Source organism: Chroicocephalus ridibundus, chromosome 9 (genome assembly GCF_963924245.1).
Source record: "Chroicocephalus ridibundus chromosome 9, bChrRid1.1, whole genome shotgun sequence".
NCBI lineage: Eukaryota > Metazoa > Chordata > Aves > Charadriiformes > Laridae > Chroicocephalus > Chroicocephalus ridibundus.
The window spans coordinates 50,134,581-50,148,205 of NC_086292.1; the positions used below are offsets into that span (position 1 = coordinate 50,134,581).

The 13,625-nt window shown below is 72.3% G+C and overlaps 1 protein-coding gene across 4 annotated transcripts; it reads left to right on the top strand.

The window, feature by feature from the left end:
* The first annotated feature begins 651 nt into the window (after positions 1-651).
* On the top strand, positions 652-12,926 carry SEMA4B (semaphorin 4B). Of its 4 annotated transcripts, none has more exons than XM_063345890.1 (15): positions 652-733; positions 4,896-5,045; positions 7,815-7,975; positions 8,319-8,381; positions 8,492-8,590; positions 8,737-8,848; positions 8,990-9,106; positions 9,221-9,378; positions 9,850-10,031; positions 10,196-10,346; positions 10,488-10,698; positions 10,788-10,903; positions 11,058-11,221; positions 11,296-11,390; positions 11,488-12,926. In XM_063345890.1, exons 2-15 carry the CDS (start codon positions 4,952-4,954, stop codon positions 12,261-12,263), a joined length of 2,499 nt encoding a protein of 832 aa, XP_063201960.1. In that variant the 5' UTR covers positions 652-733; positions 4,896-4,951; the 3' UTR covers positions 12,264-12,926. The 4 variants fall into 4 exon arrangements, with proteins under 4 accessions (XP_063201960.1, XP_063201959.1, XP_063201963.1 ...); XM_063345889.1 differs by lacking the exon at positions 652-733 and adding an exon at positions 3,688-3,894; XM_063345893.1 differs by lacking the exon at positions 652-733 and adding an exon at positions 4,683-4,726.
* Positions 12,927-13,625: the final 699 nt, after the last annotated feature.

Consider the following 13,625-nt stretch of genomic DNA (forward strand, 5'->3'; position numbering starts at 1 on the left):
TACCCCTAAACACCTGGAGCCGGGTGTCACCCACGAGAACCTCACGGTGACGCCTGGAGCCACGTGCCCATGCACTGGGTGTCCCCGCAGCCCCCTGCAGCACAGACGGCCCTGCTCCCGGGGCTGCCTCCCCGCTGCCCCGCAGCACCCCCCTCCCTGCGGGCTGTCACCCAGGAAGGGCCCCCACGGGGCACACGCTGCTGCCCCCCCGAGCCATGCTCCCCACCGGCCCCACGGCACTGCTGAGCCCCTCGCTGCGCTGAGGCGGCAGGGCAGCATGTGGCCAGCCTTGCTGGGGGGCACCAGCATCGTCCCTTGGGTGGGCCAGCACCAGCCCGGGGCCAGGACCCCCCAGGGTAGCCCCGGGTGGGGGGGACAGCCCGGCCGGCCCCACGCCGGGACCCTCCCTCCCCCCTGAGCCAGGGCCTCCCCCCCAGCTCCCGCACCCTGCAACGGGGACTGACCCCCCCCGAGCCAGGAGCAACGGCCTCCCCCGGGCTCCTGCCCCCCCCCCCCGCGACCCCCGGCGGGCGGGACTCCCGCAGCGGTGCCGGTGGCGGTGCCGGTGGCGGAGCGGGAGCCGTGCGGGGGCGGCCGGGCGGGGCGGCCCTTTGTTGCGAGCGGCGGGCGGAGCAGCCGGAGCCGCCCGGAGCCGCCCCGCGCCCCGCCGCGGGCGGGGACCCCGGAGCCGCCCCCGCCGCCGGCGGGACCCGCCGCACCCGCCGCCGAGCCGGTGAGCAGCGGGCGGGCGGGAGGCTCCGGGCACGGCGGGGGGGCGGGGAGCGTGTGTGTGAGTGTGAGTGTGTGTGCAAGGGGTGTGTGTGTGTGTGTGCTCGGTTCCTGCGGGGGTTCGCGTGCGGGTGAGCGGGGGGTGCAGGGGTGCGGGGGGGGTGCGGGGGCGCGCAGCGTGCGTGCACAGGGTCTGTGTGTGCGCGGGGGGTGGCGGAGACCCTGGGGGTGCGTGTGTGTGTGCGGGTGTGTGCATGTGCACGTGTGCGTGTGTGTGTGTGCGTGTGTGTGCGTGTGTGTGCGTGTGTGTGCACGTGTGCGTGTGTGTGTGCGCGGGTGCAGGCGCGCTCCGGGGGTGCCTGTCCCGCCGCGTGGGGCTGTTCCCGCGGGGGTGTTCCCAGGTGTGTGTTTGCCGTCCGGGGTGTGTGCAGCCCGTCAGCCTCCCCGCCTGTGTTTACATGCGTGTCGGGTGCGCGTTACGCACGGCGCTTGGCTGCGGGTACGGAAGCGCGCGTGCACACACGCAGCGCCCGGGACGCGTGTTGTGGGTTCCTCGTAAGGAGGTGTGTGTGCTCGCTCGGTGTCAGTATGGGGCACGCGTGTGCGCTGCGTGTCCCGTGTGTGTGGATGGGCCCTGGGCACTTGCAGGCTGCACACGTGCTGCGTGTCCCAGGCATGTGGCCACTGCGCCCGACGATGCCGTTAGGTGACAAAGCCGCCCCTGGGCTTGGGGCCACCCGGGCTGTGGGGTCTCCCCGATGGTCCCGGCTGTCTGCTGAGCTGGTGCTGTGGCTGCTTTTGGGGTTTGGCACCCCCTCCTCCCCCAGGCAGCACCACACGGTGCCGGGTGAGTGGGGCTGAGGAGACAGGCGCTGGTTTGGGCTCTGTGGGGCCAGGGATGGCTCGGAAGGGGTCGCGCATCCCTGAGCCAGGAGCCCTTAGTTCCTGCACCCCTGGGTGCAGAAGCGCCCAAGCTGAGTCCGTCACATCCCTGCCCTCCAAGGGGAGCTCGCCATCTCCATTTAGCCCAGTGCTGGGGGTGCCCGACAGGCAGCGGGGGCTGCAGCTTCTCGGGCAGGCAGCATGTGGGTGCAGGCACTGAGAGGGTGAGCTGGATCGTGGGGATACCCCATAGGCCTCACAGCTGAGCCCAACGTCGCGCAGCAGCGTGGGGCAGGGGAGCGATGGGAGCGATGGGATGGGCGTGTTTTGTGCAGTGTCTGGCAGGCTGGGTCCGGAGGCCCCTGCAGCACACCCTGCCCGGGGTGAGGGCGATGCTGTGGGGCAGCGTGGGGCTGGCTGTGTGCCACCCTTGGACAGGCACCGGCACATCAGCCGAGGGAGCGGGGAGGTCCCGGCAGTGGGGTCAGAGCTGACTGGGGGCCATGGAGGGGACGGGGGCAGGCGGGATTTGTGTGTCTACTGGAGGGGCAGAGAGCAGAGCTGTGGCCCTGCGGGTGGCCCGTGGCTTGGGCAGGACGCCCACGGGACAGAGAGGATGCCCTGGAGTCCCTGGGCCCCGTGGGGAGCCCTGTGGCGCCCTGCCCGGCTGGCCATGCCCCGCAGGCCCTGCACTGGGGCCAGCACTGGGCTGAGCCCTCCCGCGCTGCAGGCTGGAGGCTGCCCCAGCCCCTGCTCCTGCCCCTCGTCCCACGTGGGGCCTCTCCCCCGGGGCCACCGGCTGCTGGGGTGCAGCAGAGCAGAGCCTGCGCCGCACGCCCCTCCGCCGCGCCGACCGCAGCGGTGCCATCAGAGCCACCCGGCTCTAGCGGGACGTGCGGCCATCTCCAAGCTGCTGGCGCTGAGCAGCTGGGTCTGGGAGCATCTGTGCGTGAATCAGCACGGCCCGGCAGCCTGCGCGGCTGCAGGTGTGCGTGCAAGCGCGCTCACACTCTGCGCGTGTGCACGGCCGAAGGGAGGCCGTGGGTTGGAGGGAGGGGGGGCGCGGGGGGGAACGCCTGGCGGTGTCTGGCAGCCTGCAGGAGAGAGCCGAGCCGGGGGCGTACGTGCGAGCCCCAGGGGACGTGGGTCGGAAGGAAGAGCCCAGGCGCGTGGGCTGTGTGCGAGCCGGGTACGGGTCTGTGAGCCGGGGACGTGCCTGCGCTGCTGCCTGCGCCGGGGCAGGCTGCAGGAGCGAGGCGTGAGCACACAGCAGCAGCAGCGGGGTGCACGCAGCCCCGGCCCTGCTCCTCGCAGGCAGCAGCACCCGGCTCCGCAGCCGAATTCCCAGGCGCCCGCCGCCCGCGGGAAGAGGGTGGAGGGCGCTGGCGTGGGAATTTGGTGGAGAAACCACCGCCCCACCTGCCTGGTGACCCCAGGCCACGGGTTTTGGTGCTGCCCGGGCCCGGCACCCCGAGCAGTTTCCCCATCGCCAACTGCTGTTGCGGCCGGAGGGTGGGCTGGGACGGCGGCACGGCTGCCGCACTTGTGCGTGCAGGTACCTGCAGAGCCGCGCAGGGCACGCAGGCACACACTTGCCGGGCCGGCCGGGCGCTGCGCCTGCGCGGGTGCGCGAGCAGGGCAGGGTGCTGCAGGGTGCCCCTGGCGCTGCCCCGCGCTGGCAGCCTGCGTGGGCAGGCAGAGGAGATAAATGGGAGTTTGTCGTAAACAGGCCCGGCTGCCAGCAGCGGTGGGGAGCGCCGCGCAGCCCGCGCTTAAAGGCGCAGGCTCTGGCCTCGCTCCGCTGCCTGCTCACTGCCCGGCCAGGGCCAGGGCAACCTGCCTGCCCTGCCTGCCTGCCTGCCTGCCCTCCCTCCCTGCCTGCCCTCCCTGCCTGCCCCGAGAGCAGCTGGTCTCCCCGTGGGGGGTTCCCGTCGCTGCATGCCATCACACCGGGGTGTTGGCATGGCGCTGTCACAGCCGCGCACAAGTGATGGCCGGGTCCCCAGAGCCCCCCCGGGATGCTGTGGGATGGGGGGTGCGTGGCTGCAAGGGTGAGCGTCTGCTCCCACCCCACGCAGGGTCACATGCACGGCTCCATGACATAGGGTCGTGTCCCGTTTGTGGCACTTCCCGGGCAAAGGTGCTGATAAGGCAGGTGGAGTGGTGCTGGCGGGGCTGTCCCTGGCCCAGGAAGGGACGTCAGCCGCCAGTGAGCGCAGCGGGAGCAGGAAGGAGCCGAGGGAGGCAGGGGCACCACCGGCAGCCCCAGCCCCTGGGTGCCAGGTACGGCCGGGGGAGCAGGCACCGTCCGGCAGCGCCGAGCGGGCAGAGCAGGGGAGTGTGGGCACAGCCATCCCAGAAGAGTGGGCACAGCCATCCCAGGAGCGTGGGGTGTGCTCTTCTGGGGTGGGGGGCTCACGGGGGGCCCTGCCGGTGGGGTGACAATGGCCCGGGGCACTGGGGCCGGGGCTGGCCGAGTGGGGTGGAGTGGAGCCCTGCCCCACACGGGGAGGGCAGCGGCAGGGCGGCCCCAGCCCCAGGATTGCTGCCTGCTGCGAGGAGAGACCCTTTCCCCCCCGTTGCCATGGCAAAATAAGCAGCTGTCATTAATAAAGTGTTGCCATGGCGACCGCTGGACGAGCTGGCGGTTCTCCGGGGTCTGCATGTGCCGCTGCCGGGGGGCTGCGAGCTCTCCCCGCGCCCCCGCCTGGCTGCAGAGCCCACCGTGGGCCCAGGTAGCGGGTCCTGCCCAGCGCTGCCTGCTCGGCGGCGTGCCCGCCCTGCCCCGCTCCCCCAGCTCCCCGGGGCCCGCCCGCCGGCGCCCGCGGCCCTGGGTGCTGCCCCGGGCGGGTGTGCGGGGAGCGCTGCCCCGCGGGGGGGCTGGCACGGGCGCCCCGCGGCCTGCGGGACCCCGCCGCCCCCCGAGGGAGAGCAGGGACCGCCGGGCAGCGCCCGGGCGCGGCGGGGCAGCTCCCGGCGCCGGGTGCCCCCCGCGGCGGCGGAGCCCCGGCAGCGGGTCCCGGCGGGGCGGGGCGGGGCGGGGGCGGTCCCGGCGGGGAACCGGCCGCCTCCTCTTCCGAGCTGCCCGCCCCGCCCGGGGCACCGGCACGGCTCGGTACGGCACGGCACGGGCCCCGTGCAGGGGCAGCCCCGATCGGTACCGGGCGGCTCGGTACGGCGGGGCCGGGCTCCCCGCCCCGCCCCGCCCCGCCCCGCTGCCCCGGGGCCGGGGGCGGTGCCGGGGCCGGGCCGAGCCGCGCCGCTGAGCCCCTCTCTCCCCGCAGGTCCGCAGCGCCCAGGCGGCTTCCCGGGAGGTGGCGGAGGCCCGGCCCGGCTCGGGATGGCGGCGCGGCCGGTGCTGCCGGTGCTGGCGGCGCTGCTGCTGCTGCTGGCGGCGGCGCAGGAGCCCGTCCCGCGGGTCAGCCTGCCCTACGGTGAGTGTCCGCCGGCCGCCGCGAGCGTCCGCCCCCGGGGGCTACGGCGGGCTCCCCCCCGGGGGCGGCTGGGCATCCCCCCCCCTCCTTCCCCCCTCCCCGGAACCCCCCTCCATGGAACCCCCCTCCCCGGAACCCTCTCCCCCCGGGCACCCCCCCCCGCCCCGGGCTCCCCACGCCGCGGGACGGGGCGGCCCCGCGTGGAAACGCCTTGTGACACCGGCGGTGCTGAGGCTGCACAACACCCTCCCAGCCAGCCCGGCAAGCTGGGGCTCGTGTCCCGCCGTGGGGCTGGGGCTCGTGTCCCGCCGTGGGGCTGGGGCGGCTGCGCTCCACGGGGACACGGGGGGACGCGGGGCAGCAGGGCCCCCGGGCCGTGGGACGCGGCTGCAAGGGCTGGGGACGTGCTGCTTGGAGAGGGCAGAGCCGCGGGGCTGCTGCGGGGCTGCGCACGCGGCATCTGGGGAGCAAAGAGGCTTCCCTCCGTCGGGACCCCCGCCGAGGGTGCGAGTGGGTCTGGGTGCTCATGTCCCCACGCGCAGGACAGCAGTGTCAGCCACATCCTGTGCGAGCGTGGGATGTGGTGAGCCGGCCGTGGGGGCTCTGCCGTGTGGTTTCATCCTTGTTTGGGCAGTGGGGTGCCTGTGGGCCCCCTCCCCTCTGGGCTGTGTCCCCGGGGCTCTGCACGGCCCTTTGCTGTGCTGTGTCTGGCCCCAGGCTGCTCTGGGACCCACTGCAGCCCCCAGCAGTCGTGTGGCCCCATCGGGGCTCGGGGCTGCACTGGGCAGGGGCCGGGGAAGGACAGGGGGGAGGCTGCTCGGCCAGGCAGAGCCCCTCGCAAGCGGGGGGGCCTGGCCTGCAGACCCCTCTTGCCCTGCAGAGAGCTCCTGGTGGGTGTGCCGTGGGTGCCTTCCACCGAGCTCAGGCTCGGCACCAGCAGCTGCTGGGCCCAGCTCCATTGTCCGGCGCTGGGGCTGTGGCATGGTGGGGGCCGCCCACGTGTGTCTGGGCTGGCTGTGCTGCCAGGAGAAGGTGGCTAAATCCAGCTGCCACCAGCCAGCGGAGCCCATCCTGCGCTGGCTGCCGGCTGGTGCAGTGGTTTGGGCCGGGCCGGCTCTGGCAGCGAGGCGCGGGCAGCTGGGAGCACTGCCTGGCTCAGCGCTCTGCGGTTCGTCGGCGTGGACGTGGCCCCACCACATGCTCCCGTGACTGCTGGCCGTGGTTGTGGTGGCACCAGCGGATCTGGGACCCGCCGAGCTGGACAGGAGGCCCAGGAGCCCGCAGGACAGCCCGGCTCGGCGTCGTGCCATGCAGTGCCACACCGCGTCGAGCCGCACTGCCCGGCCCTGCCTGCACAGACCGGTTCTGGCCGAGCTCTGCCCACCTGCAGCGGCTGCTTCGTCTGCAGGGGCTGCAGCTCGTGGGCAGTACCCGGGGGTCCCGACCTGGACCCCTAGCGCTGCCGTGGGGAGCCGGGGGGGGGGCACGGGCCTGCCACTGTGTCGGCAGCAGCGTGCGCCCGGTGGTGGCTCCCGGGGAGCATGGCCGCTTGCGGTTGGTGGGAGGGAGGAGCTGGCGAGCTGCTCCCCTGGAAGCGCTGGATGTGCCTCCAGCAGGTTTGTCTGGAAGAAGCAGGTCTTGTCCTAACAGGTCCCCTGGCAGCCGGGACGGGCTCCCGCAGCTCCCCGGGATGGGACACTCCGCGGGGCGCAGGGGCCCCCACTGCCCCTCCACTGCCTGCGCTGGGCCATGCCTGCCATGGGCAGCATCCCCCTGGTGCTGGGGCGCGGGACCCCTCGCGGGAGGATGCCCTGGGGGCGTCAGCATCCCTCGCTCTGTGCTGCTGCGAGAGAGCTGGGGCGGGTGCTGGGCCAGGGGCCAGTGGGGCCCCTGGGGACGGAGAAGGTGCCGCCCCATCCAACGGCAGCGGGGGCTCATGGCGCGACAGGGGAGGGACAGAGGAGCGGGGTCCGGCCCCGCAGCACTGCCGGCACCGCAGCACCTCCAGCCAGCTTGCACCGGGCGGGGGCTGGCAGGGGCCCCAGGGCCATCCCGGCAGGGATCTGGGAGCGGGCAGGGAGTCGGGGCAGGTCGGGGCGTCCCCGGGGCGCTGGGGGTCAAGGGCGAGGGAGTTGGCAGCGTGAGTCAGCCCGACGTGTCCCGCTGACACGGCCAGGCCCATCTGATTCAGAGCGGCTGCGGGAAAGGAAGGGCTTCCGGGGCCAGGCCACCCACGCGGGACGGGCACACGGCTGCTCCGTGACTCAGCCTCTGTCCCGCCGACCGGCACCGGCAGCCGCCGGGGCTGCCCCATGGGACAGGGTGGGCAGCCGGTCCTGGTACCCGTCTGTCCCCGTGGGGCCGGGCTGGGCCACCCGCGCCGCAGGGCTGAGCCGCGGGGGCTGCGTGCGTCCGGGTGAGCGCAGACCTGGCTGCGCTGCCCGGTGCCGGGCAGAGCTGCTGCGGCGTGTCCCAGGGCTGGCCCTGGGGGCTGGGATCGTGCTGGCAGCAGCGCGGGTGCTGCCCTCGGGCGCTGTCGCGGCCGTGCGTGGTTCACTGCGGTGCTGCGTGCGTCTGGCCGTGTGGGGAGAGCCGGGTCTGGCCCCAGCAGCTCCGTGCGGGCAGCACGGCCGAGGTGTGAGGCCAGGGCAGCGGTGCCGAGCAGAGGGGCCAGGAGTGAGCTCTGGCGCGGGGGCTCTGGGGGGGTTGGGTGCTGACCCCCCCCAACACGGGCTGCCTCAGGCTGATGCCGTTACTCTCCCTCCCCAGACTCTGCCGAGCGTGTCGTGCAGCGGTTCGAGGTGCCCGGCGTGTCCAACTACACAGCCCTGCTGCTGAGCCCGGACGGCGGCACCCTCTACCTGGGGGCGCGCGAGCTGCTCGTTGCCGTCAACACCAGCCACTTCCAGCCCGGGGCACCGGCTCGCAGGGTGAGCCCGCGGTCAGGGGACGAGCACCCCATGGGAACGCGGAGCCCCCGGGGCTGGGCTGGGGGGAGGGAAGGGTGCACCCAGCCAAGTCCGGTGCAGGGGGTCGTTCTCCCCCCCGCGGTGCTCCCTTGGGATCTGTGCAAGCCGCAGCGCATTCGGGAGCTGGTTGGGACAGTGTGGAGGCAGCTGCCCCCGCCGTCCTGGGCACAGGGTGCTTCGGGCAGCCCGGCTGGGACAGGGAGGACATCGCTGCTGGGGGAGGCGAGCCCTGCCAGCCCAAGGGGGGTGGCGTGTGGGACCAGCCAGTGACGGGGGGCTCCGGGTGACTGTCCCCTCTCTGCAGCTGCTGTGGGGCGCGGATGAGGAGAAGAAGAGGCAGTGCGTGTTCAAGGGCAAGGACCCCCAGGTGAGCCCCGCTGCTGGCGGGCGTCTGAGGGCTGTGATGGGAGCGGGCAGTGCCCCGTGGCGGGGTGCGTGCAGGCGGGAGGGCTGAGCCGGGTCCTCTTGCCCCCGCAGAGAGACTGTCACAACTACATCAAGATGCTGCTGCAGCTGAACAGCACCCACCTCTACACCTGCGGGACCTGCGCCTTCAGCCCGGCCTGCGCCTACATCGTGAGCACGGGGAGCGGGGCAGGGGGACACAGGTCCCGCTGGGGGTGTGGGGCCCCCCCTCTGCCGTCAGGGCCCCGCAGCAGGGCTCCCGGGCGCTGGGGTGGGCGCTGGTGGTGCTGCCGCCTCACAGCCGGGTCCTGTTGCAGAACGTGCAGCACTTCAGCCTGGAGCGGGATGCGTCGGGGAAGGTGCTGCTGGAGGACGGGAAGGGACGCTGCCCCTTCGACCCCGAGTACCGGTCCACGGCCGTCATGGTCGGTAAGGCTGCCCTGGGACCCTCGCCCTCTCTGCAGAGCCTGGCTGGGCTGAGCTGGGGCCGGGCCGACGTGGCCCCTGGCGGGGGAGTGGGGCTGTGCCGGTGGCGTGTGCCGGGTCCCAGCAGGAGCGTCTCTTTGGCAGACGGCGAGCTCTACGCAGGGACTGTCAGCAACTTCCAGGGCAACGAGCCGACCATCTACCGCAGCCAGGAGAGCCGCATCGCCCTCAAGACAGAGAACTCCCTCAACTGGCTGCAGGGTGGGAGCCGGGCTGGCATGGGGCATCGGGGTCTCCATCCCCCGGGATGGGGGAGGCGTGGGGACAAGGGCCGGCCCCGGCGGTGAGCGATGCTGAGGGTGCCTGTGTCCCCAGACCCGGTCTTCGTGGGCTCAGCCTACCTGCGGGAGAGCCTACCCGCCGGCAACCCCGAGGGCGACGATGACAAGGTCTACTTCTTCTTCAGCGAGACCGGCAAGGAGTTCGACTACTTCGAGAACACCATCGTCTCCCGCATCGCGCGTGTGTGCAAGGTGGGTGCGGGGCAGTGGGGGTGTGTGGCAGGGGGCCGTGCCCATAACGTCACTTACTGCTGGGATGCAGAGGGGGGTGTGGGATCACCCTGCACACGTCCGTCCCCTGGGTCCTCGACACCCCAGGAGGGGACCATTGCCCACGGGAAACCCCTGTGAGGTATGGGCTCCGAGGTGCCCAGCCCAGGGCTGTGGCTTGAGCCTGCTGCTCCCACTGTCCCCATTGGTGGCAGCGACCCTTCCCCATCTCCTCTGCTCCCTCTCCAGCGGGAACAGAGGCCCCGTCCTCCGCTTGGGTCGGTTTCCCTTCCCCCGGGCACGCTGCTTCGCTTGTGCCTCCCTGCCACCGGGACTGCTCCCCTGGGCCCTTGGCGCCGCTGTGCGGATGGACAGACCCCTGCTCTGCTCGCCCAGCACCGCGGGGCCGCCGGGCGGCCGTGGCACCGTGCCCTGACCCACTGTGCCACGCAGGGGGACCAGGGCGGGGAGCGTGTGCTGCAGCGGCGGTGGACGACCTTCCTGAAGGCGCAGCTGCTCTGCTCGCACCCCGAGGACGGCTTCCCCTTCAACGTGCTGCAGGACGTCTTTGTGCTCACCCCGGGGGAGCTGCGCTGGAGGGAGACGCTCTTCTACGGGGTCTTCACCTCTCAGTGGTGAGCAGTGGGTGGGGGCTGGTGGGGGACCCAGGGGTGCTGCCTGCAGCACCGTGGCGGGGTCAGGGAGGTGCAGGTTGGCTCTGGCCAAACTCTGGCTCCTGGGGCGGTGCAGGGGCTTGGCGGAGCCGGGGTGCCTGATCTTGCTGCCTCTCCCCTGCCAGGAACAAGGGGGGCCTGGGCAGCTCGGCCGTGTGCGCCTTCCCCATGCGCAGCGTGCAGCGAGCCTTCGGCGGGCTCTACAAGGAGGTGAACCGCGAGACGCAGCAGTGGTACACGGACACCGGCCCCGTGCCGGAGCCCCGGCCAGGCACGGTAGGCTCCTCCTCAACGCCCGCCTGGGTGCGGGACGCTGGGCAGCCCGTCGTGCTCTCCCGGTCCTGGCGGCTGCCGTGGCATGGCCGTCCACCTGCCCGTTGTCCTGTGCCCCAGCCGAGCCCCTTCCTCTCTCCCCAGTGCATCACCAGCCACACACGGCACCTGAAGATCAACTCGTCCCTCCAGATGCCAGACCGGGTGCTGAACTTCATCAAGGACCACTTCCTGATGGACAGCCCGGTGCGCAGCCAGCCGCTGCTGCTGCAGAGCCGCCTGCGCTACCAGCAGATCGGCGTCCACCGCGCCCAGGGCCTCCACGGCACCTACGACGTCCTCTTCCTGGGCACGGGTGGGTGCAGCCAGGGTGCCGACGGGGTGGGCGCCGGTGCGCTGCGTGCCCCCGGCCCTGCTCAGCACGGCCCTTGTGTGTGTTTGCAGACGATGGCCGGTTGCACAAGGCTGTGCGTGTGAACCACGGGGTGCACATCATCGAGGAGATCCGCCTCTTCCCTGCCGGCCAGCCCATTCTCCAGCTGCTGCTGGACCGGGACCAGGCAGGAGCCGGGCTTGGGTGCACCGGGGCTGGGGCGGGAGGGGATGCTGTGGGCTCAGCCTGTGTGGGGCAGGTCGTGGTCGTGGGCTGGGGGGCCTGGGAGGGCAGGGGTGTGCGGGGGCCGCCCGCTGACCCCACTGTGTCCCCTCCTGCAGGGCCTGGTCTACGCAGCCACCTACACGACAGTGGCTCAGGTGCCCTTTGCCAACTGCAGCCTGTACCGCAGCTGCGGGGAGTGTGTGCTGGCGCGGGACCCCTTCTGCGCATGGAGCCGGGGTGCCTGCCGCAGGGTCACTCTGCACCCCCCGGCACACCCCCAGTAAGTGCTGCACCCTCTCTCCAGACCCCTGCCCCCCGCCGCCCCCCGCCGCCCTGACCCCTCTCTGTCCCCAGGCTCTGGGCACAGGACATCGAGGACGCTGACACAGAGCGGCTCTGCCAGCTGGCCAACACCTCCCAGCCCCGTCCCCGCATCCTCCTGCCCCCAGGTGAGCTCCTGCAGGTTCTGCCCCTGGCCCAGGGTGTCCCGGGGCCTCTGGGGTCCCCACGGCCTTGCTGATGTCCCCATGGGTTGTCTCCCCACAGCCTCGGGCTCCCCGTGCCAGCGGATCCAGATGCCACCCAACGCGGTGCGGCCGCTGCCATGCCGGCTGCTCTCCAACCTGGCCTCGCGGCGATGGCGGCACAACGGGGCGCCCGTCAACGCCTCCTACCTGGTGCTGCCCGACGGGTCCCTCATCCTGGTGGGCAGCCCTGAGCGGGCGGGCACCTACGAGTGCTGGTCGCTGGAGGAGGGCTTCCGCAAGCTGATGGCTAGCTACTGCGTGAGCATGCAGGAGCCGGCCCGGGGCCTGCCAGACCCCGGCAGGAAGGTGGCCACCGGCCGGGATGCCCTGGAGACCGTCAGCACGTCCCGGAGCACCTCCGCGGTGGGCAGTGCCGCAGCCCGGCTGGATGGCAAGACCTACTGGACCGAGTTCCTGGTGATGTGCGTCCTCTTTGCCACCGCCGTCCTTGTGCTTGCCCTTTTCCTCCTGCACCGACATCGTGATGGCATGAAAGCCTTGCTGGAGCCTGGCGACCCCAGCCGGCACCAGAAGCCACCCCGCAAGCCGGTGGAGAGCCTGCCCCTGAACGGCAGCAGCCTGCCCAGCACGGTGCCCGAGCACAAGGGCTACCAGGCCCTGCAGGACAACTACATCGTTAGCACCCCCGTGCACGAGCCACCGGGTCCCCCGCGCGCCTTCTCTGAATCGGAGAAGAGGCCCCTCCATGTCCGGGACAGCTTCGTGGAGGTGTCTCCCGCCTGCCAAAGACCCCGGGTGCGCCTGGGCTCCGAGATCCAGGACTCAGTGGTGTGACGGGGACGAGAGCCGAGCCCTCACCCACCACCGCCTCTGCTCTGCTGAGCCTCGCCGGACCGCGGCGCCGCGGCTGGGGTCCATGTTGTCTGTGTGTGCATGCCCGGAGCCCGCGCCCCGCTGCGGCACCCACCCCGCTGGCAGGGCCGGCCCCACCTCGTCGCGTCGGGGCTCAGCTCCCCGCGGAGCTCCCCGGGCATCACCGTAGCTGCTCCGGCCCTGGGACGGTGCTGGTGGATCAGCGGGGTGCTGCGTGCCTTCCAGGGATGTGCAGGACTCTTCCCCCTGCCCGGCATTGCCGCCGCAGGGATGGACACGGTCCCTGGCTCAGGCTGCTGGTGTGGCCCCGGCTCTGCCGGCTCCGCGGGGCCCTGGCCCCCTCTATGCAGAGGGCAGGAGGGGGCGGCCGCAGCCCCCTCGCGCCCCGACTCACTGTGATGTCCTACTGCGGGACCCGGAGCCGGTGCAGCGACCCGGCGGCATGTGCTGTGTGTCTGTGCTTGGTTCGTTTTTAATACGTTGAAAATGTGAATCGTGTCCCGGGGAGGGAGCGGCGCTCGCCCTGCGCCGGGCTGGGCAGCGGCTCGCTGCCACGTCCCCACGTGTGTGTGCAGAAACATCTGTGGTTTTTATATAAAGTCCAGGTGTCTCCTTTGTACAGGTGTGTGCTGCTGTGCCCACGCAGCCGGCGGGGCCGGGCACCTTCCTGGGGCCAGGGGCCCATCCCGGCAGCCCCCTGGAGAGGAACCGTGTCCAGCTTGTGCTGCGGTCTCAGGAAAACCTGCTGCGTTCAGCTGCTCCATGCCCGGGCAAGGATGGACGGATGGACATACGGGGTGGGAGGGGTGTGCTGGCGGTCCCAAAGTCCCTGTGTGCTTGGCGAAGCGTTGGGCTGGGGCAGACGGGGCCCCTTGCAGTGATGCTGCCCAGGGCTGGCGCCAGAGGGTCCCTGTGACCCCGCTGTCAGGGTGTCACACCCTGGCTGTTTTGGGTGGAGACGCGTGCTGCAGTGGACAGTCTGGGGGGAGTGGAATGGAGTGACCCCCACAGTAGGGGTCGGATGCTGTCCCAGCACCCCGAGAAACACAAAGGCAGAGGATGACCAGGAGGAAGAAAAGTGGGTGCCTGGGGCTGGGAGCAGGGCAGCCTCTGGCAGGAGAGGGGCTCTGGCAGCCCCCTTCCCCGGACCACGGTGTCGTGCTGCACATGGGACCCTGCTGCCAGCCCAGGGGACAGGCAGGTCCTTGTCTCCATCCCACGGCGCTGCAGGCAGACCCCCAGCTGCTTTGCCAGCAGGACCCAGCTCCGTGATGGCTAACAACCGGGACCTGCCATGCGGCGCTGCTCGTGATCCCTCCTGCC